Here is a 22,534-nt window from a genome sequence, read left to right on the forward strand (position 1 = left end):
GTGGAGGCTCAAGCTATTCTCCATGGCATCCACATACAACTCACCACACGCCCCACCGAGAGCGAGACTCTACCTACCTTAGCAACCAGGCCAACTGGTTGCTTAGGAAGCCTGACTGGATTCACTCATCACGCCCTGGATTCGAACTTGCGATTCCAGGTGTGGTAGTCAGAGTCTTTACTTGCTGAGCTACCCAGGCCCCCTTGACAGAGACCTTTATTGATGCAAGAGAGGCCTGCAGTTCCTTGGATGTTGTCCTTGGCTTTTTTGTGACTTCCTGGATGAGGAATTTTGGAACATCGGCCACATCTGGGAAGATTCACTACTGTGCCCAGTGTTCTTCATTTGGAGAAAATGGCTCTCACTGTGGTACTTTGGAGTCGCAGAGCCTTTGAAATAGCTTTGTAACCCTTCCCAGACTGATATATTTAACCTTTGTCCTCTTTATGTCTGGAATTTCTTTCGATCTTGGCATACTGGGTGAGACCTTTTAGCTAACTTAATGCTGCTGAAAAAGTTTTATTTAGGTATTGATTTGATTAATCAGGCCTGGGTGTGTCTTGTCCAGCTGAACCCCAATATGAATGCAGTTTCATAGATTTAGGGATTTTGTAACTTAGGGGGCAAATACTTTTTCACACAGGCCCAGTTGGTATTGGATTTTTTTGGGAACTTTTGTGCTTCAATAAATAAAATTATCATTTAAAAACTGTATTTTGTGTTTACTCAGATTGCCGTTTTATGTTAGATTTTGTTTGAATTTTTGAAAAAATTTAGAATGAGATATACACCAAAACAGAAGAAATCAGGTTGTCAAATCCATCGTGTTTGTTGTTATTATTATTAACTTGGAATAACTGGATTTTATTAGGCTGGAATTATTCAAATAATACATTATTTTCTGCCAGTGCAAAAGTCCATTCACTCTTGTGTGGATTTGATTATTATTATATCACGGTTACTGGAGAGAATGTAGTATTTGTATGCAGAAGATCATTTAAGAATCATTTAATTTTTTATTGTATTGCTTTGTTCTGGTGTGCATGAGGGTGTAAAGATCTCACATCATGTTTGATAGAGGGTTTGATGACACAGTTCTGCTTAGAGCTTCACGCCTGTCACATGACGACATGTGTCTGCTAGTAATCCTTTTAGAGAACATGCAACCTCTCTCTGATCTGTCTTCTCTCGTCGTCTCCTGTTGTCCCCGCAGATGCAGTTCATGTTGTTGTTCAGCAGACAGGGGAAGCTCCGTTTGCAGAAATGGTACGTGCCGCTGTCCGACAAGGAGAAGAAGAAAATCACGCGGGAGCTGGTGCAGACCGTCTTAGCCCGAAAGCCCAAGATGTGCAGTTTCCTGGAGTGGAGAGACCTTAAAATTGTTTATAAAAGGTCAGTGTGGCTGTATCCCAGTTTAATATGCAGAATCAACTATAACTTAAGTAAGCTATTTGCAGTGTTGGGTGTAGTCTGATTACAAAGTAGTTACTGTCATCTACCTAAGTCAAAGTAGTGAGAGACAGCAATTCCCCTAGGATTTTTCAGCAGCGGTGCTGTTGTGTGCGCAATTTACCATAGTTCTTCCATAGTATCCGTAGTTTTAACAATGATATTTGTAATAAGTCCATGATAACCATAGATAAAACCATGCATGGCTCCTCACTACCATGGTTAGTCACTATGGTTCTATATAAAGAACTATGGCATTTTTGTTATGAAAAAAAAAAAAGAACAGCAGTCTAAATACATTTAGAAAGTTTTTCTGCCACAGCTACCATAGGTTATACAGTACAGTTAGTGTTACTATAGTAAATCCATGGTACATTTTTATAAGTGTTGTGATTTGAGAATCGAAAAGCCTTCTAATTTACATTTTCTCCTGTTTCTTTGTCAGTGTCGTTTAAAATGTGGGGGCTGTTTGTTTTAAACTAGTTTCATCACCGAGACATAAGAGTTTTGCAACAGACAATTCTGTACCACATTCAAACGGGTATCGCGATCCCCGCAGCGCATCTCACTGGTTCACAGGCGCATTTAAAATAGTCTGTTGTTTGGTTGAGACCAGTCCGTGAATTACCGCACCTGCTCTGCCCTCGTGCTGCTATTATTAAGCCGTGTTGATAATTGATCCGTGAAGCTCTGTTACATTCTGCTTTTGAAGCGAGCAAAATGCACTCCAAAACATACAGATGACAGGGGAACTCATTAATATTCAGGAGGAAAGCGCTAACTGATTATTCAGTGAAACGTTGCGATCCCCTGTCATCCTACCTTTCGGAAATGAGCTCGCGGGCCACTTGAACTGAAGCAAGTTTGACACGTGGTGACATCACTGTGAGTAAGTGCGTGTATTTATGTGTGTGTGTGTGTGTGTATGTGGTGGGGTCCCTTTCGCAGTGTAGAAAGCACACAGCTGACTGGGACTGGCAAGTGTTATGTTGCATCAAGAATATTAAATAAACCATGTGAAATCCCAAGAGTGGCACTCATAATTCAGCAGTGGCGTAGAGCCACTGCACAATGCATATAGGGGAACCACTGAAATACATAAGTATGAGGCTGGCCCAGTCTTCATGAGTTTTGTGAGCTCTCATGTGTTTTTTTTTTTTTTTGTGTGTGTGTATAATTAAACTCAAATATAGGTTAATAAATTACATCTTAGCTACTGATTTATCAGAGAACAACTTGACGGCAAATGTCTTTAAATATTAGACCAAGTTTGACTTTAGTCAAAGCAGTGCTTTCTTTCACTTGGTTTCTGGGATTTGCACATAATGTTCTTAAAGGAATATTCTGGGTTTAATACAAGTTAAGCTCAATCGACAGCATTTGTGGCATAATGTTGATTACCACAAAAATATATTTCGACTCGTCCCTCCTTTTCTTTAAAAAAAAAAAGCAAAAATCGAGGTTGCAGTGAGGCACTATAATGGAAGTGAATGGGGCCAATTTTTATAGGGTTCAAAGGCAGAAATGTGAAGCTTATAATTGTATAAAAGCACTTACATTAATTATTCTGTTTAAACTTGTGTATTATTTGAGCTGTAAATTTGTTTAAATCATCATTTTTACAGTCATTTTAGGGTTTGTTGACATTACATCGTCATGGCAGCTGTAAAATTGGCTGTAACTTTAAACAGGAAAGGTTAGTATGTGATTTTATCACACTAAAATCATATTAACACGCATATTGTTCACGTCTTGTGAAACAGTGAGTATTTTAACGTCTACGGATTGGCCCCATTCACTTCCATTGGAAGTGCCTCACTGTAACAGATTTTTGCTTCTTTTTTTTTTTTTAAGAAAAGGAGGGATGAGTCAAAATAATTTTTTTGTGGTAATCAACATTATGCCACCAATGCTATCAATTGAGCTTAACTTGTTTTGAACCCGGAACATTCCTTTAATACGAATTCGAATGTTTTAGGGTTAGTCAACATGAGACAACATTCTCATCTCAACACTCTGAAGTGTTTTTAAGTGAAAAAGGATGTTCAATGAGAACATAATGAAGTGTGGGACTTGATTTTCTTCATCTGTAATTGATTGGATAGTGAAAAGTGGTTTCTTTATGACAGGTGGTTGAAAAATAATCGGATCGTTGAAAATTTTGTGACTGTGGTGACAATTTTGCAAAATATTATGTGGTTCATTACACATATCACGGCAGTTCTGATGTGCAATGTCCACTGAGTGGCGCTAAAAGAGAGTTAAATGTTCTCCCAAACAGATGAGGTTTTTAAGGTTAATGCTCAATTGAGTTTTAAATCAACAAAAGGTACCTCCCTACTCTAAACCTTAAACCTAAACCTAACCAATAGTGTCATAAAAAGCAAATGTGAGATGCAGAATGCAATTCACAACATTTTGTGGTGCTTCTATGACACTTTGGGCTCACGACTCGTGTGCTCTTCAGGACTTGTACCTGAGTCCTTTACATCACAAGTGCAATGCTCTCTCAGTTGAGCTACTGTGCAACTTGATCCCGCAAGCTTGTAGATGTAGTTGTTTATGTAATGCAAACGTAAAAATGAGTCATGCGCTATAGTAAAAGTGTTTAGATGTCATAAGCTAGCATTGTTTTAGGAACAAGTCGAAAAGTACGTGTTTATAAACTGATATTCTGACGTTATATTTGTGATTTGTGTGAAAGTGAATGAAAGTCATTGCTGTTGTAGCGCACAATGAAACTGCCACGATATGTACAACGAGCCACATAAAAACCATTTCGAAAAAATGTAGGTAGAATAACGTGATTCTATCAGACCAGGTTGTTACTAAGTCAATAAAATGCACAGATGAATCTTTCACAATAAGACCAAGAATGTGTATTAAATGTCACTTTTGATTTCACGTTGAATTTAAAGTATTAAAGGACTTTTCATTAATGCTGACATTCGCATTAAGCCGGAATTATTAAAGTATTCACATGCAAAGCTGGTTTACGGGCGCAAAATATTTAACAGGGATACTTATTCCTTTAGGAATTTGAATGTGCCCCAGGCGCACACTGAAAGCTTTGATGAATGGGACCTGTTTTTTTCTTCTCTGGAATGAGAATGTTGGGGGCAAACAGGGTCGTTTTCAGACATTTTTAAAACTGAACCACCAATGTAGCATTAATTGCTGCTCTGTCTGAGACATGACATTCTCTCTGAGATTCCTCATGAAAGTGTGTGTGATCCCAATGAAAGCGAACGTTCAGTCGATGGGAGTGTTGAGATGATGTTGTTTCCATGGTAGCGGAAGAGGGCCAGACATGGTGACCTGAGAAACAACACACACACACACACACACACACACACGCAGTGACCCATAAACAGCCCACCTGTGCGAACAGTGTAATTATTGGTTTGCAAGTGCAAAACTAGCAGCTGCAATGCTAGCGGGTGCTTGCTAATGCGTGTTCTGAATGGGTTTTAGCATGTTGCTATGCAGTTGCTAGGGTGTTTTGGGTGGTTGCTAGGTGATCACTTACTGGCCCAAGTCAAAAGGGTTCACCCGCAAGATATTCTGGTCTCTAGATATGACTTGGGTCCCTCCTTCAATGTAAGTCTATGGAATTTTTCGTTTGTTTTATCGTCTGCTAGGCGAAACTTGTAAGTCTGATCTCTTAGTAAAGTAATATCACAGCTCACCTCAACAAGCCGCATGATTTGAGGTATCATGGCCCTATTTTACACCAAATGTGTGTGTGCCAGAGAACAAGAGTGGAATGCAAACTCATATTCTGTTGGCAGATAGATTTATTACACTGTAAGATATTTTATTGTGTTTTATGGCATAGCTGAAATGAGCAGGTTATTATTAGTACGCTGTGGCTCGTGTATTGTTTGTGTTCTGTAGTGTTAGGGCTGTGAGTGCACGTTTAATTTATCCTTTAGCTTGTTTCATATCCAGCAGCAGAGCTCCAGAGAAACACTTCAAGGGTCTTCTGTACTGTACATTCATTTTGTCCTTAATTTCGTGAGGAATTTAGCCGTGATCTCCAGAAACCTACTGGGGTTTTTAAGATCATCGTGTTTGAAAGCAGGAATGCATAATCACATACACATAGTCAAACCCCAATGAGTTTATCCAGAATATATACACAATAGTATAATACTTTTTTTATTTTTTTTTAAATAATTTTTATTGCATTTTTTTTTTATTGCATTTTTATTTTATTTGTATTTAATTTTCGTTAATTACATTGAACGCAGCTAGCCTGCACACACTAAAGCAATCCAAATTTAGTTATTTGTCATGCCAGTAAAGCACACTGAAACTGAAAAAGGCATATGGAGTGAGACAGAAGAGAGAAGAATGATGAACAGACTGTCTGCAGTCGTAATGAATGTGACCTCTCGTGACCTCAGGTCTACAGAAGCTCCTCTGTTTCTTATCCTCTTAGTCTGGTTTGTGATCAGGTTTTGGTTTTCTTCCAGATTGATTCCCCTCAGTCTCTGTAAGTGCTTGCCCAAACACAGCATTAGCATTGTTAAGCAGGGAGTGTGGAGGACGCGTATACTATATGTTTGGGTAAAAAAACCTCAGATGGCACGCTGGCAGTGTTTGAAAATGTTTTATATTACTTTCATATTACCTGATTTTATGAATGTTTTCTTATGTCTGATAGTGTTGACAAAGCAGGGACAGAGTTGTGAAACCTTACAAGAGAAGTCTATTCTTAAAATAAACTTGTAAAAAGTAGCAGTAATTACCTGTATATACATATGTGTATGTCTGTCTAACTTAAAGCTGCACTACGTAACTTTGTGCTCTCTAGTGACATCTGTGGTTGAAACTTAAAACTGCAAGCAATTTGCATAAGAACACTTTACTTCAGTTGTGTTTCGGCACTGAGCTTCTATCGGATGAATCTCATGATTTGAGCTTATCTGGACATCGCCTGTGTGTGATCATGACCGGGAGATATAACGTGCTATTTTTGTGTTGATATTATGTTATTCTATTTAATATTTAAAACTGAAATAGTACTTGCTTTGATAAAGATAAACAACACTTGTATTTACATATATTGAATGAATGAATTTTACACTTATAGCGCTTTTCTGACACTACACTCAAAGCGCTTTTACATAGAGAACAGGGGACTCTCCGCAATCACTCAATAATATGATTATTCAAGTGTTTTATCTACTATTAATGTTTGTTTTGTACTACACTTATCAATTTAAGAGGCAAAACTTGTGAAATGGCTGAAATGAGTCCAATGAACACTTTATTATTTTATATTATATTGTACAGCCTCAGTTGATAATGCAAGTACACCATAATACTACAAAAGTACGTCTATTATGGCGGCAAATCAATGCCAATAATCCGCGCGTTATTGACTCTCGCACGCGTGATAGATTAAAGCCATGCGAGGGAAAAGGAAGAACTCGTATGCTTGTTTTAAACCCTCGCGCGCACGAAATCTCCTGCGCATGCAATACAAACTCCGGTAATCACCGGTCTCCGGTCTTGCCCACGACCACGTAGTTTGTTCCCAAGTCTCTTCCCATGTACACGACCATGGAGGTCATTCCCGAGTCTCCGCCCATGCCCACGACCACAGAGGTCATTCCCGAGTCTTCGCTCATGCCCATGACTACGGAGGTCATTCCTGAGTATTCGCTCATGCCTACGACTGCGGAGGTCATCCCCGAGTCTTCGCTCATTCCCACGACCACAGAGGTCGTTCCCAAGTCTCTTCCCGTGTACATGACCACGGAGGTCGTTCCTGAGTCTCCGCCCATACCCACGACCACAGAGGTCGTTCCCAAGTCTCTGCCCATGCCCATGACTATGGAGGTCGTTCCTGAGTCTTCGCTCATGCCCACGACCACAGAGGTCGTTCCCAAGTCTCTGCCCATGCCCATGACTATGGAGGTCGTTCCTGAGTCTTCGCTCATGCCCACGACTACAGAGGTCATTCCCGAGTCTTCGCTCATGCCTACGACAATGGAGGTCGTCCCCGAGTCTTCGCTCATGCCCACGACCACAGAGGTTGTTCCCAAGTCTCTTCCCGTGTACACAAGCACGGAGGTCATTCCCGAGTGTCCGAAAATGCCCACGACCACAGAGATCGTTCCCGAGTCTCTGCCCATGTTCACGACCATGGAGGTTGTTCCCGAGTCCTCGCCCATGCCCACGACTACAAAGGTCGTTCCCAAGTCTCATCCCATGTACATGACCACGGAGGTCGTTTCTGAGTCTCTGCCCATGCCCACGACCACAGAGGTCATTCCCGAGTCTCTTCCCATGTTCGTGACCACGGAGGTCGTTTCTCATTCATCCAGGACTCTTTGTCTCGAGCCTCCCATGGCTCCTCCTTCCACGGCTTCGCCCCTCGAGCCTGCCACGGCTCCACCCCCAGAGTCTTCCATGGCTCTGCCCCCTCCCCCAGAGACTATTCCTCCAACAGCTCCACCCACTCCCCCAGAGACTATTCCTCCAGCGGCTCCACCCGCTCCCCCAGAGAATATTCCTCCAGCGGCTCCGCCCACTCCCCCAGAGACTCCTCCTACAGTGGCTCAACTGCCTGACCTTGTCTCGGCCCTGCGGCCACTTCGCAGGCCTCCTGACCCTGTCTCGGCCCTGCGGCCGCCTCCCAGGACTCCTGACCCAGTCCCCACCTTGAGGTCATCTCCCTGGTCTCCTGGCCGTCCGCCTGATCTGCCCTGGTCTCCTGGCTGTCCGCCTGATCTGCCCTGGTCTCCTGGCCGTCCGCCTGATCTGCCCTAGTCTCCCTGGTCCCCTGGCCATCCGCCTGATCTGCCCTGATCTGCCCTGGTCTCCTGCCCGTCCGCCGGATCTGCCCTGATCTGCCCTGATCTGCCCTGGTCTCCTGGCCGTCTGCCTGATCTGCCCTGGTCTCCTGGCCATCCGCCTGATCTGCCCTGGTCTCCTGGCCATCCGCCTGATCTGCCCTGGTCTCCTGGCCATCCGCCTGATCTGCCCTGGTCTCCTGGCCATCCGCTCTGATCTGCTCTGGTCTCCGTGGTCTCCTGGCCATCTGCCTGATCTGTCCTGGTCTCCCTGGTCTCCTGGTCATCCACCTGATCTGGTCTGGTCTACTTGATCCTCCAAGCCTGCAGCATCGCTCTGGCTCTCCATCCCTTCGGCTCCACCTTGGTTTCAAGCCTCCCTGTCTTTTCCTTGTTCCTCTGCTCCCCTTGCCCCTTGTGCCCCCCTGAACTACCTCTTTTTCCCCACACTCCATGAACAATTTGTTTTTGTTTTTTGGAGCATCTGGAATTCACTCCTTAAAAGGGGGGCTCTGTCACATATTCCTTGTTTTTGTGTTGACTTTTATGTTAATTCTTGTTTAGTTCCTGTTTCCTGTTAGTTTGTAGTCCTTTTTGTAGTTTCATTTTCTGATTGATTTTCCCCTGATTTTCCCCAGGTGTTCCTCGTTTCCTTGTTTGCCCATGTGTATTTAAGCCCTTGTTTCCCCTGGTTTCTTTGTCAGTCTTTACATGTGTTGTCATGTTCTGTGCCTGGTTTCCCATGTTTTTGTTTCGTTTTACTTTGTTCATCTTTTGTTTTTCATTAAAGCTGCATTTAGATCCTCATTTCTCGTCTGCCTCGTCACAAATGGTTTCCCTTTTCATGCATGTTAGGCCAAGTTGCAGGAGCCTGCTAGGCATGTTGTTTCCCTTTTACACAGTGCTCTCGCTAATGACTCAAGTTCAATATCTCAGATTGGAAAGTAAATCGTGTTGAGTAGCATGTCATTGAATTAAGTATTGCACTTCTGTATCACACTGAAATTTCATAATTATCATTGACCACAATAATATTGTTTTATTGCTTTATGTGTAGTATAAGGCCACAAGGGCTTCAGTTTTTTTTAAACAGTCTTGAGTTGTTTCTTCCGATGAAAGGCAGGTTCAGTGAGAGCCGGTCAAGAGATACAGCTGCTGGCGACCCACAAACTCCTTGTCATCCAGGTCAAGTGGAGTTCTCAAAAGTGCTCTCTCACAGAGAAGTTGCTCCAAAAGATAGCGCTTCAGAATGTGCTGCAGAATAAAGAACAAAATATAATTGAAACAAGCAACAAACATTACAAAGTAATAAGTGATCACCTAGTGATCTTAACCCTTAAATGTTTTTTTGTTTTTTTCCTATGGGGGCAACAGATATTTGAGAGGCTGGGGGGAGGGACTGTAAGTGGGCCAAATATCTTACAAAAATATTCAAAAGAGATCTGCAATTACTCAGGTCAAGTGACTTGGAATAAAAGCTCTGGCATTACTTAACCATCTTTATCTAGCATCGTGGCATACTGTGAGAAGGCCACAGACCTTGAAATAAATGGTCATATCTTTTACGGTATTTTCATGGGAGAAACTTTAAGATTAAAAATAAAAACAGTATTTAAAATAGTGTGAAATTGAATTTTTTGAGTCTTGGAAAATGTGTTAAAAAAACAACAAATTATTTTTCTGAGGTGGTTTATGTTTCCTCACATTTAGAGTTAAATCATCTACATTTGAATGAATGAACATTACATTTATATAGCACTTTTCTGACACTACACTCAAAGCACTTTACACAGTGAACAGGGGACTCTCCTCAACCACCACCAGTGTGCAGCATACACCTGGATAGTGCACCAGTACGCTCACCACACATTGGTGGAGAGGAGAGTTATAGAGACAGTTAATGGAGGGGGATTATCAGGAGGCCATGATTGAGAATGGTCAATGGGGAGCATTTAGCCAGGACACCATAGTTACACCCCTACTCATTACAAGAAGTGCCCTGGGATGTTTAATGACCACAGAGAGTCAGGACCTCAGTTTAATGTCTCATCTGAACAACGGTGCCTTTTTACAGTATAGTGTCCCCATCACTATACTGGGGCATTAGGACCCACACAGTCTGCAGGGTGAGCACCCCCTGCTGGACTCCCTAATACCTCTTCCAGCAGCAACCTTAGTTTTCCCCAGGAGGTCTCCCATCCAGGTACTGACCAGGCTCAGCCCTGCTTAGCTTCAGTTGCAACCAGTCTTGAGCTACAGGGTGATATGGCTGCTGGCTATGCATTTGTATGACAGCAATGATCTAAAAAGTGTCATCTGAAAAGTATCCTGTGAAGAAGTCTAAAATGCCCCTGGTGTAGTAAACTACAGCTATTAACTACAATTTAGGCACAGTTTAGGCCTAAAAGCATAGCTGTGGGTGACGTGTAGGTAGGAACCCTTGTACAAGGGAGGGAAAGCATAATAAAACAATCAACCACTCATATTGACAAGACAGTAATATCTAGGCTGATAATAAAAAATGCTTTCTCTAAAATGTTTATATTGCATGCTTATTTATATGTACACTAATTTACTTTTTTTTTCTTTTTTTTAAAAATCTAAAGTGATATACATTATGCAAACTAAAGACAGTCACCATATAGCAACTTCAAATCAGTGGTTTAAAGTTACCAATGTTGACGCAGACACGTTGCATCCTCCTGTTACTAAGGCTATGATTTATTTTCCTGGGCTCACAACCTTTCATTTAATTATAAAGTGTCTTACAACTGCAATGACACAAGTTAGATTGTATGTTATATTATATATAAATAACTTAAAGTTCTATAGTTACATCACAGGAATGCAACAATTAGCAGGTCAACTTAATGTTTTTAAATTGTCTGGCAAAGATACACAGTACTTACATTCATTATATAACATTACATCAGCCCTGTTATTATATGAAGAATTAGCAACAAATAAAGTAATAATGACTCACGTGCAGTGTCCCTTGATGAAGCCTTGTCTCTCGCAAAGAACAGGTGAGTTTGTTATGGTTCTTCGAAATAAAAGGGAGCCAGTCACAACTAACTTCCTGGAAAAGGGAATAACCAATGCTATTTAAGGTTACAGACAAAACATCAAGTGCCCGCCCCACAACAAACAAAATTAAAAGTGTTCGCTCGAGCAAATTTTGAAGAATGATTTTGCTTGCGCGGCAGAGGTTTCTTCAAGTGCGAGAGTTTGTTTCGTGCGCGCGAGTTCTTCCTTTTTCGATGGCAAGCCAAAAGGATCACAATACGCTATAGACTAAAACGGCATTTTGGTTGCACAAATACGCGCGTTATTTGCGGCGTTTTCCTAATAGCATAATGAGTCTGGTCTGACTCAGTTCATTGTTGATTGGGTGGGAACAGTTCAAACTTATTGGCTGTGGAAATCAGCGGGTGGGACTCATTATACTATTAGGAAAACGCCGCAGATAACGCGCGTATTTGTGCAACCAAATGCGATTAGTCTGTAACATATTGTGAGCCTTTTGGCTTGCGATATTTTTTCTCGCGTGGCTTAAATATATCGCGTGTGTGAGCGTCAATAATGCGCGCGGATTATTGCCATTGATTTGCCACCATAGTCTATGCAATTCATACAATAACATTGTTAACTAAAAATAAAATAAAACGAGGATTCAATAATGATGGGGATGAAACTTACTTTATTAAACATGAAAATAACATGCAGAAATATGCAATATAAAAATTACAATAATATATTGAATTAATAATTTCTTTAGCACTGGTTCTTTTAAATCTAGAGCATGAAACACACGTCGTGGCCAGTGTAGTCCATTTCCCAAACCAGTGACATTATTGAACTGGCTCTTTTGAATATACTGCTTGAAACACAGCACGACCAGTGTAGTACAATTCCCGAAAGAATGACTCTATTGAATCGGTTCTTTTGAATCTACAGCGCAAAACATGTCGTGACCAGTGTAGTCCAATTCACAAACCAATGACACTATTGAACTGGTTCTATTGAATCTACAGCTCGAATCACAGAGCTACAAGTCTGATTCCTGAACGAATAACTCTATTCAACTGGTTGTTTTGAATCTACAGCATAAAACACACAGCGCTACAAGTGTAGTCTGATTCCCGAACTGTTGACTAATATGAGCTGTTTCTTTTAAAGTGCGAAAAACATGCCGTGGCCAGTGTAGTCCAATTCCCAAACCAATTACACTATTAAACTGGTTCTTTTGAATCTACAGCTCGGAATACAGCGCTACAAGACAAATTCAATTCCTGAATGAATTACTCTATTGAGCCGGTTCTTTTGAATCTACAGTGCAAAACACACAGCACGACCAGTGTCCTGCCAATACTCATATGACAGTTTGTATTAATTTGTATCAGAAGTCAAAATCGTATGATGCTAATGAGCCGATTCTTTTTATTGAATCAAAAACACATTAGTGCTAGTGGGAGAAATTACTGAATTAATCTCACTGACCTGGGCTGTGTTTCCCAAAAGCATCATAAGCTTACAGTAAGTAGATCGTAGAAACCATTGGTGCCAGTGGTCTCTACGGTCAACTTAAGGTTGCGATGCTTTTAGGAAATGCAGCCCTGGAAGTTATGACTTCTGTCATGTCCAACTCGAAATGAATCTAGAACTGTTACTGTATTTCGTTACAATTCACATCCCTAATTTGAAATGTTATAGTCTGAGAACAGTTAGTCAGTGATAATGTCATAATTTTGATTTGAAAATAAAACGAAGATAAATTGAAATGGTACATTTTGTATAAAGAACATTCTAGTGATTGTCACTAGATTGGAAAATGTTGAGGAAATTTTGCTTTTTCTCTAATCTAATGGTAGACATGACACAAGAATCAGTGCAGATAATTCTCATTCACACTATCAGACTCACACACACCCACACACAAACTGTGTGAGACACAGTGACGAACGGCCGTCCTGAAGACTAAACGAATCAACATCCTCTCTGCTGAACACAGCAATACTGTATTACAGAGAAAACCATTCGCTCAGCATCCAGAGATTGTGTGTGAGAAGAGTGTACAAATAAATGAAGTGTTAACAGAAAAAATTAGCACATAATCTTATTAAAACACACATTCATAGGACAATAATCCACTAGGACAGTTGGTGTATAAAGAATAATAATTTGTATAATATTATATATGAAAAGCCATCGGTTGACTACTTAATAAAAGTATAGAATAAATTTGATTCAGTTAATGATTGTGTATTAAAACAGCAGCTGTTGTTTATGTTGTCATAGATACGCCAGTCTGTATTTCTGCTGTGCCATTGAAGATCAAGACAACGAGCTGATCACCTTGGAGATCATCCATCGATATGTCGAGCTGCTTGACAAATACTTCGGCAGTGTAAGTCTCACTTCACTTTTTTTATTGTCACACAACCATATACACAAGTGCTATAGTGGGTGAAAGTCTTGGGTGCAGTTCCGAGCAACATAGCAGTCGTAACAGAGATGAGACATATACCAATTACAATAAACAGATTTACACATCACAATTTACATATCTAATATACACATAATTACACACAACACAATATACAAATAATAATACAATGTACAGTATACAATACACACAATATAGAATACACATACACACAATATAGAATACACATTATACAATAAAAAAAAGTATATATAGTATATATAAAATATACAGTAGGTTGTATTTTACTGTATTGACATTCAGGCTGTCGGTTGATAGTCAGTTGCCAGTGTGTTGTTAAGAGAGAATATAATATAATTTATGACAGTCCAGTGTGAGATAATAAGATTAATTAAGTGCAATGCTGATGTATATTGATCGTGAGAGATCAAGAGTTCAGAAGTCTGATTGCTTGGGGGAAGAAGCTGTCATGAAGTCAGCTGGTGCAGGTCCTGATGCTGCGATACCGCCTGCCTGATGGTAGCAGTGAGAGCAGCCCATGGCTTGGGTGGCTGGAGTCTCTGATGATCCTCCGAGCTTTTTTCACACACCGCCTGGTATATATGTCCTGCAGGGAGGGAAGCTCACCTCCGATGATGTGTCTGGCAGTACGCACCACACTTTGCAGGGCTTTGCGGTTGTGGGTGGTGCTATTGCTGTACCAGGTAGTGATGCAGCCAGTCAGGATGCTCTCTACAGTGCTGGTGTAGAACTGTGTGAGGATGTGGCGGTTCATTCCAAACTTCCTCAGCCTTCTCGGGAAGAAGAGGTGCTGATGAGCCTTCTTCACAACGGCCTCAGTGTGGACGGACCATGTGAGTTCCTCAGTGATGTGGACACCGAGGAACTTGAAGCTGCTGACTCTCTTCACCGGTGCTCCATTGATGGTGATGGGACTGTGTTCTCTGTCTTTTCTCCTGATGTCCACCACAAGCTCCTTTGTCTTGCTGACGTTGAGGGAGAGGTTGTGCTCCTGACACCAGCGTATCAGAGTGAGCACCTCCTCTCTGTAGGCCGTTTCATCATTGTCAGTGATCAGACCTACCACCGTCGTATCAAGTCTCCTCCGATATACCGTGTGCGTGTATATTTGAGAGAGTCTTAATGAGGTATATGTGTGTTATAGGCTGTTAAACACGATTTCTTCCCCAACTCAGGTGTGCGAGCTGGATATCATCTTTAACTTTGAGAAGGCCTATTTCATCCTGGACGAGTTCCTGCTGGGAGGAGAAGCTCAGGAGACGTCGAAGAAGAACGTTCTGAAAGCCATCGAGCAGGCCGATCTCCTGCAGGAGGTGAGCATGATCAACTTCATGTCGAGTTTAACTGCCATTCATGCAGAGATCTTTGATTTAGAGAACTCTGGAGAACTCTGATTTGATTTTAATAGTGCTGATTGAAAAAGACTCCAAGGAAATGTGAAAGCTGAAGATTTAAATGGAATTTTGTGTGGAGGAGCTTGTTTGAACTGAAGGAAACCGAGTCAAATTTGAGTGACGTAACGTTCTGTACATGTTATACCAGGAACATTCTCTATACAATTACATGAACGCAGATGTGAGTGCTTGACAAATGCATTGCAACCGCACATCCCTGCTTTACATACTTGCGTACATGCGTTACTGTGGTGGTAACAAACCTCAGTACTCAAGGAGGCAATAGAGTTACCTTCAAAACATTTGTGCCAATTAATTTGACGTGTTATTATTCAGATAGCTAGCTATAAGCATGTCGAGTTAAACTAACTAGCCTCTTGTGGTAACTTGTGGTGGTGGCGTAGTGGGCTAAAGCACATAACTGGTAATCTTGGTTGCTGGTTCGATCCCAACAGCCACCACCATTGCGTCCTTGAGCAAGGCACTTAACTCCAGGTTGCTCCGGGGGTATTAAGTACACTGTAAGTCGCTTTGGATAAAAGTGTCTGCCAAATGCATAAATGTAATGTAAATGTAACTAGAGGTCGACCGATAGTGGATTTTGCCGATACTGATAACTTAGTTTGTGGAAAAGACCTATAACTGATTATAGCTATGAATGTAGTCTTTCCTTACTATGACGGGCACAGACATTGAGGCTACAAGAATGAATTAATAAAACCCCAAAAGCAGTATATTGTGCAACCAAAATCCCAATAATAACCAGAAAAATTATGATTTGGTGCATAATGCAGGACTTTTAAGTATAAACAAACCGAAATATGCACATGACTTATTTTGACTTGACTTATTTTGAAGTTACAGAGACTTGGCTTCGTTACAATGCTCTGTATGTAAATATTTACCAAATTATGCTTTTTATAGCAGATATATTCATCAAATGAAGTGTTTTGTATGTGTATATGTCACCAGATGAGGTTTATTGATAAGGAATAAAAAATTAGGGGGAAAAATATCAGCAACTATCGCCATATTTTTGCAGATAACCGATAGTGCCAAAAAGCAACTATCGGCACCGATTAATTGCTAAAACCGATATATCGGTTTTCCTTTAGTGGTAATGCTGAGAAAGCAATTCGTACTTGCATTTTCACACATTCCAAAACACGATGAAAAGCTTGCGTATTTAGAAACGTTTGTGTTCACGTACTCGCGTAGACTATGTTTTTGGAAAGTTGTCAGACTGCAACTCGTATCGTGACGCGAGTATGCATTCTAATTTCAGCGTTGCCACTAGGGGCGTTATAGTGGAAATTAGTTTAAATTCTTCTATCAGTTGTTCTCTTTCAGGTCAACTATTGTCATGGCGTGTTAGTTAGTCAAGTTAGTCAACATCTGGTTTAATGGCACAGACTTCTGAAGGTAACTCTATCGCCCTCTTGAGTATTGTGGTTTGCAGGGTTGGGAGGGTTACTTTTAAAATGTAATCTATTACAAATACTGATTACTTAGTAAACATGTAATCACTAACTTAATCCAGTTACCTCAATAAGAAAATAATGTAATCATATTACTTTGTTACTTTTTGATTTCCTCAAGATTGCATATGTGAATAAAGAGAAAAGCAATATGTTCTCAAAGACATTTAATCATGCCTTCTGAATGCAAACAAACCATGTTTGAGTAATGTAGCTATTATTATATATAAGAAAAAAAATGAAAAACAGCGACAGTGCCTCCTTATTAGGAAAACAGAATATGTTAAAAACTCAGCAACCAAATCAGCTGATCTGTTACAGAAAATGGTTTATTTTCTCATCAAGCAAATACAGTTAGAACAGATGCACTGAATTATGACTTGGTTAACATTAAACAAAATATGACAGGATATACCTCAGATTCAAAAACACCACAAAGTTAAATTCTGCCATGTAGTGCAGTTAGCATGTAGGCTAATTAGCACTGACCATTCATTAACTTCCGACTGCAATAGGTAGATCACAGGCTATCATCATCATCATCATCATCATCATCATCATTATTATTATTAATGCCTCCAGTGTCTGTCCTCTGGTTGCTCATGATCCACAGTCAAACATCACCAGCTAATGTTTATGGGTGATTCTATGTTTATATTTAAGGAGGATTTTCACAAAAAAAATAAAGAAAATAATAAGAAAATATTTTAAAAAATATCTTGTTTTAAAGAATAGATCAAAATAGATTCAAACCTTTTTAGTGTGTCTTGATTTACATATTCCTACTTTCTATGAGTTTTCAAATGTTACATTTGCCACTTTCTCCCTCACCCATACTTTTGAACTTCTTTACGTACATTTATAATAAGTATCAAAATCAGATAAATGATCCATTGCACTTTCCCCTAAGAACTTATTAACATTTTCAAATTATTTGGTATTCATGTGTACAATCTGGATTTTTTTAACAAATAAAAAAAGAAATGCTGTCCCAATTACTGTTGTCATTACAACATGAACTCATTTCAGAGAACAATTTTAGAGTTTCAACTGATGTTAAGATGGAAATGAGAAGTCACACAAAAGTTTCGACAGTAGGGGTCTCGTGTATGTGAATACTGGCCATTCGCCGGGGGGAGTGGTCGTTTCTCCGCTTCTATTCCTGCTCCCGCGAAAACGATTGATGGTCGGACGGCGAAATCAGGGAACACTTATGACTCATTTTAGCTATCCTAGCTAACATAATTTTCGTGTGGGTCTTACCTTTAAATGCTTCTTTAAATTATGTATCGAGTCCTTGGAAAATCACTGCATCTTCACAGCTGGAAGGTAAATTGCACTGAACTGTAATGTTGTTTCCCTTTTCTCCATTGAAGAGACAAGAATGTTGGAATTTCCATAAAAATTATAATATTTCTCCAGTCGCCATTGCGATGAAACAGCCCTTTTAATGGTTGACCTCGTTTGACCTCAAAAGCACTGTGTTGATGTGAGACAGCTGTTATTTGGGGGGCAGTGGTGGCTCAGCGGTTAAGGCTCTGGGTTGCTGATCAGAAGGTCGGGGATTCAAGCCCCAGCACTGCCAACATGCCACTGTTGGGCCCTTGAGCAAGGCTCTTGACCCTATCTGCTCCAGGGGTGCCATATCATGGCGGACCCTGCACTCTGACTGTATATGTGCAAATGTATTAATTGTGCATGCGACAGTAAGTGGAGCTAGAGTCACAAGAGAGAACCAGATGTGATCTCAATTGTACATCTTATCATATCTGTATTCTGTACTAAAGCAAGCAGCGGTCTTTATCATTTTATGTCAGGAGGATTGTTTGTTTTGTTTTTGTTATAAATTAAAAAATTTTAATCCTGCTAGTAATCCCAATTTTCACCAAATGTAACTGTAATCTGAATACGTTGGCTTTTTATGTAACTGTAATTGATTACAAGTATTCCGTTACTCCCCAAGCCTGGTGGTTTGTTACCACCAAGGTAACGCAAGAACGTGCATTATGTACGTACTACTGTAGAACAAATTGGCTCTTGTATGACGAATTGCTTGTTATGTTTGTCATTTAAAATTTTCTTTGGTTTTCTTTGGACAGAAGCATCTGCTAAATGACTTGATATACAGTATAATATAAATGTAAATTGGATTACATTTGCATTTGAATACTTGTGAAGTTTATGTTTCTGGCTTTAGGGCTGCAGTTTGGTCTCTCTCTCTCTCTCTCTCTCTCTCTATGAATTGAAAGGTAGATATTCCCCCTTGAGCCACAGGTTCACAATGACTCATTGGTTATTGGCTCAAACAACAGCCACATACACACACACACACACTGGTCTTACTGAAAATGTGTGTATTACCGAGTCTTCCCGGCACTTGCAAAACAAAACACTTCTTTGTTTGTTACAGTGTAGAGCATCAAAGCTTTCAAACACAATATCCCTTCAACTGACAAAGTCTTACTGTAGAGTACAGGCTCCAATATCTGATCTAACTTGTGTAATTTTACTTTTTCATATCCCAGTTTAATGTGTAGGGTCAACTAAAAAGCTGTGATGCTTTTAAAAATCAGCCGAACAAGTAAACTTCTGACTCAACCAATGCCATAAGTTTGAGACGTGACTAAAATTACATTAGAGCACAATAGTGCCCGCCTGTTCATTTGATTCTGTGGAGTTTTAATAAAATCCTGCATTAAGCCATGAACCAAACCAGCCAGCTCCGAGGTGAATCACATTCACAACATTACAAACTTTGATTTGAAGGAAAAAAGTATTTGAAAATTGCACAAAAAGACAAAGGAACAAGACTGTGTACTGAACGTCTTTAATGAGGGAACGAACTACAATCCCATGAAGCACTGCGAATGACGCAATCGAAAAAAATATACAATTATCAATTTAAAGTTGTTGATTATAAGTATAGCAACAATATATTTGAAGTATACTGCAACATATTCAGATATTTACAAATATATAAGTAGTTTAATAGTGTAGGGAGACCGACGATATTCAGAGTCCATCATGGGAGTGGGTGGTCGCTGCAGAGCTCTTTTGGCACACTTTGTTGGCTGCGTTTCTCTGATTGGTGGATCTCTCTTCAGGATCATGGGTAGTGTAGTTCATCAGCAGGAATTCTGCTATTAAACATGTTTTTTTTTTTTTAAATGAAGCTGAAATGACACCCATTGATGGCTTCAGCAGAAGCATATACCATCGATAAACAACCTCGGAGCACACAGTAGGTCTGTCTTTAAAGGTTTGTAAGTTATCGTTTATAGTCAGTTCCCCTATGGAGAAAAATAGTTTTTTACTTCCAGAACCAGACTGTTGCACTCTTTCAGTTCTGTTTGTTGCCTCCAGTGGCACAGAAATGACACATTTCACCTTTAAATTCAGGTATGCTGGGAAACTGATGCTAGTTTTTATCACAGCTCAGTAATTACTTTTGGTATTTCAGGGGCTGCTGTCAGCTGTCACACAAATATCCAATCTCTCTGTTTCTTCCTCCTTATTTTGTTACTGTCATGCAGAATTATTCAACAGTGTATCTGAATTCTACTAAATACATTTTCTTACTCGTTCTATTTTTCTCTTGTTTTCCAGTAAAAATGTCAAACATCCTTAAAACAAGATAAATTTACTTAAGAAGCAAATTATTCAGCTTACACTCTTGAAATGATTTCTTAACAAATCTGTCTGTTTTAGTTTTCATCAAAAGTAGATTTTAAAACCGTATAGGTTTTTAATGACTATACTTTTTATTGTATTTTAATTTTTTTTTTTTTACCAGGAAAAAAGCCTTTGAAGCTGGCATGGCTTTTTCTGAGAATATATCTAGGAAAGTTTATTCTTATCACCCAACTGGCATTTTTGTCTTAAGCATAAAACTCACTATATTGGGGGCCTGGGTAGCTCAGTGGTAAAGACGCTGGCTACCACCCCTGGAGCTCACTAGTTCAAACCCCAGGGCATGCTGAGTGACTCCAGCCAGGTCTCCTAAGCAACCAAATTGGCCGATTGCTAGGGAGGGTAGAGTCACATGGGGTAAAACTCCTCGTGGTCACTATAATGTGGTTTATTCTTGGTGGGGCACATGGTGAGTTGAGCATGGTTGTGCTCAGCAAGCCACATGATAAGATGGGATTCATCCTCCGCCACCTGGACTGAGGTGAATCACTGCGTGACCATGTGGACTTTAAAAGCACATTGGGAATTGGGCATTCCAAATTGGGTGAAAAAGGAAGAAAAAAACCTCACTATATCTTGTTAGATTTATGCTCAAAACTAAACAAAACACAACAAAATGAATTTGCCAGCAAGTTAAGAAGAATAGACTTCATTCAAGATATACTGTAGTCCCTGAAAATTAGTGTTTTTATCTCACGCAGTTTAGCATCTCAAGTAAATGTATCTTGTTTTAAGGATGTTTAGGATGTTTTACTAGAAAACAAGACAAAAATGCTAATTTGCAGTAAATTTTTACACTATTTGACATTTTGTCTTTCCCTCTCTTGCTTTCTCTCTGTCCCACCAAACTCTATACAGAATCTAGATTTTCAGATCCATCTGCTTCCAGGTATGATTTATTGATTATTGATTTGGAAACTCCCGTCAGATGTTAGCGTGTGTAGTCCTTGTAGCTGTAGTTGTCATTAATCAACAACAAGCCCAGCCGAAAGTGAGTGTTTTCAACATGTCATGAACGTCAACACTTCCCAAATGATGCTACAGCGTCCACTGGACACCACATCAGCCTGAACCAAAACCTCCGAATGAAAATGATTGTTCTGATTTGGACACAGAAAGTTGATGGCATGTTGAATCCTTCTCAATAAAACCCACAGCAGTCAGAAAAGTGTTACTAGTTACTATAGAATAATCAGTTATTATGGTTAATCTCACAAAACCTGTCAAGAACATCACCAGGTTTGTATTACACCCCAAAAACAAAAGAAACATTAAATTTTGCCTAATTAATACTTCTTTTTGAGTGGTGACATTAGTTTAATGACAATTCGGCATATTTCCTCCACAAATTCTCATTACAATAATGTAAAAAAAAATCTCATTCTCATTACCGTAATGCTTACAAATGTTTTACTTTTGATCTTTTGTGAATCATTTAGAACGATGGCAATTACTCAAAAGTAAAACGTCTGGATGCATTACAGTAATGAAAACTTAGGAGGAAAATTTGCTTAATTTTCATGACAAAATTCAAAATTGGTGCTAAAAATAAGCTTTGTTTTCTTCTGATTTTGAAGTGAAATATAACATGGACATGTTCTCGACAGATTTCATGAGATTCACCCACTAATGAAACCAAACAGATCAGTTATTCCTACCATCTAAAATAACTTATGCTTCTAGTTTTCCCCCAAGAATTTCTTGACATTAACTAAATGCATCTACAAAAGGCTTTGTGAATGAATAAGTGATGTGATTCAGAAAAGGTTGAATTAATGCTAGATTAAAGTTGATTTAGGGATTTGTTACCGTTGAAGCCAAATAGACACATTAATTCGCTGTCCGTATCAGAACTTGAGATTTGAATCCAAGTTTGTTGAGCCTATAGCAGAACAGAGGTGTGGTTCATCATTTCTGACTGTTCCTGACAGACTTATTCAAATTACAGGCAGACAAAAGAGAACGAGAGCACAAAGACATGCTGTCCGTACTTAAACAGCGAGACATGACCTAAATGTGCAATTTACTGATGGAGCAGAAACGGTTTAGCAATGCTAAAACAATTTAATCAGTTGTTCTCACCTGTTTAGTTCAGGTTACAGTGTGAGTTTGATAATTAGTGTATAAAAGTGCAGCTGCTTTGCAGTGATGTTAACATTGAAGGCATTAGCATGCAGTGTGAGCCACGCAGGCTGCTGTAGTCTCGACTGGGGGGTTTTGGCCTTTACGTGCTGTTTTTAGGTCACCTCT

At 39.9% G+C, this 22,534-nt stretch overlaps 1 protein-coding gene across 5 annotated transcripts in view; it reads left to right on the plus strand.

Annotated features, from left to right (window-relative positions):
• LOC127418841 (AP-1 complex subunit sigma-2) overlaps positions 1 to 22,534 on the plus strand; it is a 48,650-nt gene that overhangs the window by 3,978 nt on the left and 22,138 nt on the right. For 3 of the 5 annotated variants that reach the window (XM_051659699.1, XM_051659700.1, XM_051659702.1), the window contains exons 2-5: positions 1,214 to 1,392; positions 13,554 to 13,662; positions 14,898 to 15,035; positions 21,143 to 21,173. In XM_051659699.1, the coding sequence (XP_051515659.1) occupies positions 1,214 to 1,392; positions 13,554 to 13,662; positions 14,898 to 15,035; positions 21,143 to 21,173 (457 nt within the window). The remainder of the gene's footprint in view (positions 1 to 1,213; positions 1,393 to 13,553; positions 13,663 to 14,897; positions 15,036 to 21,142; positions 21,174 to 22,534) is intronic. The other 2 variants (XM_051659701.1, XM_051659703.1) reach the window with 1 other exon arrangement.

Source organism: Myxocyprinus asiaticus, chromosome 28, assembly GCF_019703515.2.
Source record: "Myxocyprinus asiaticus isolate MX2 ecotype Aquarium Trade chromosome 28, UBuf_Myxa_2, whole genome shotgun sequence".
Classification (NCBI taxonomy): Eukaryota; Metazoa; Chordata; class Actinopteri; order Cypriniformes; family Catostomidae; genus Myxocyprinus; species Myxocyprinus asiaticus.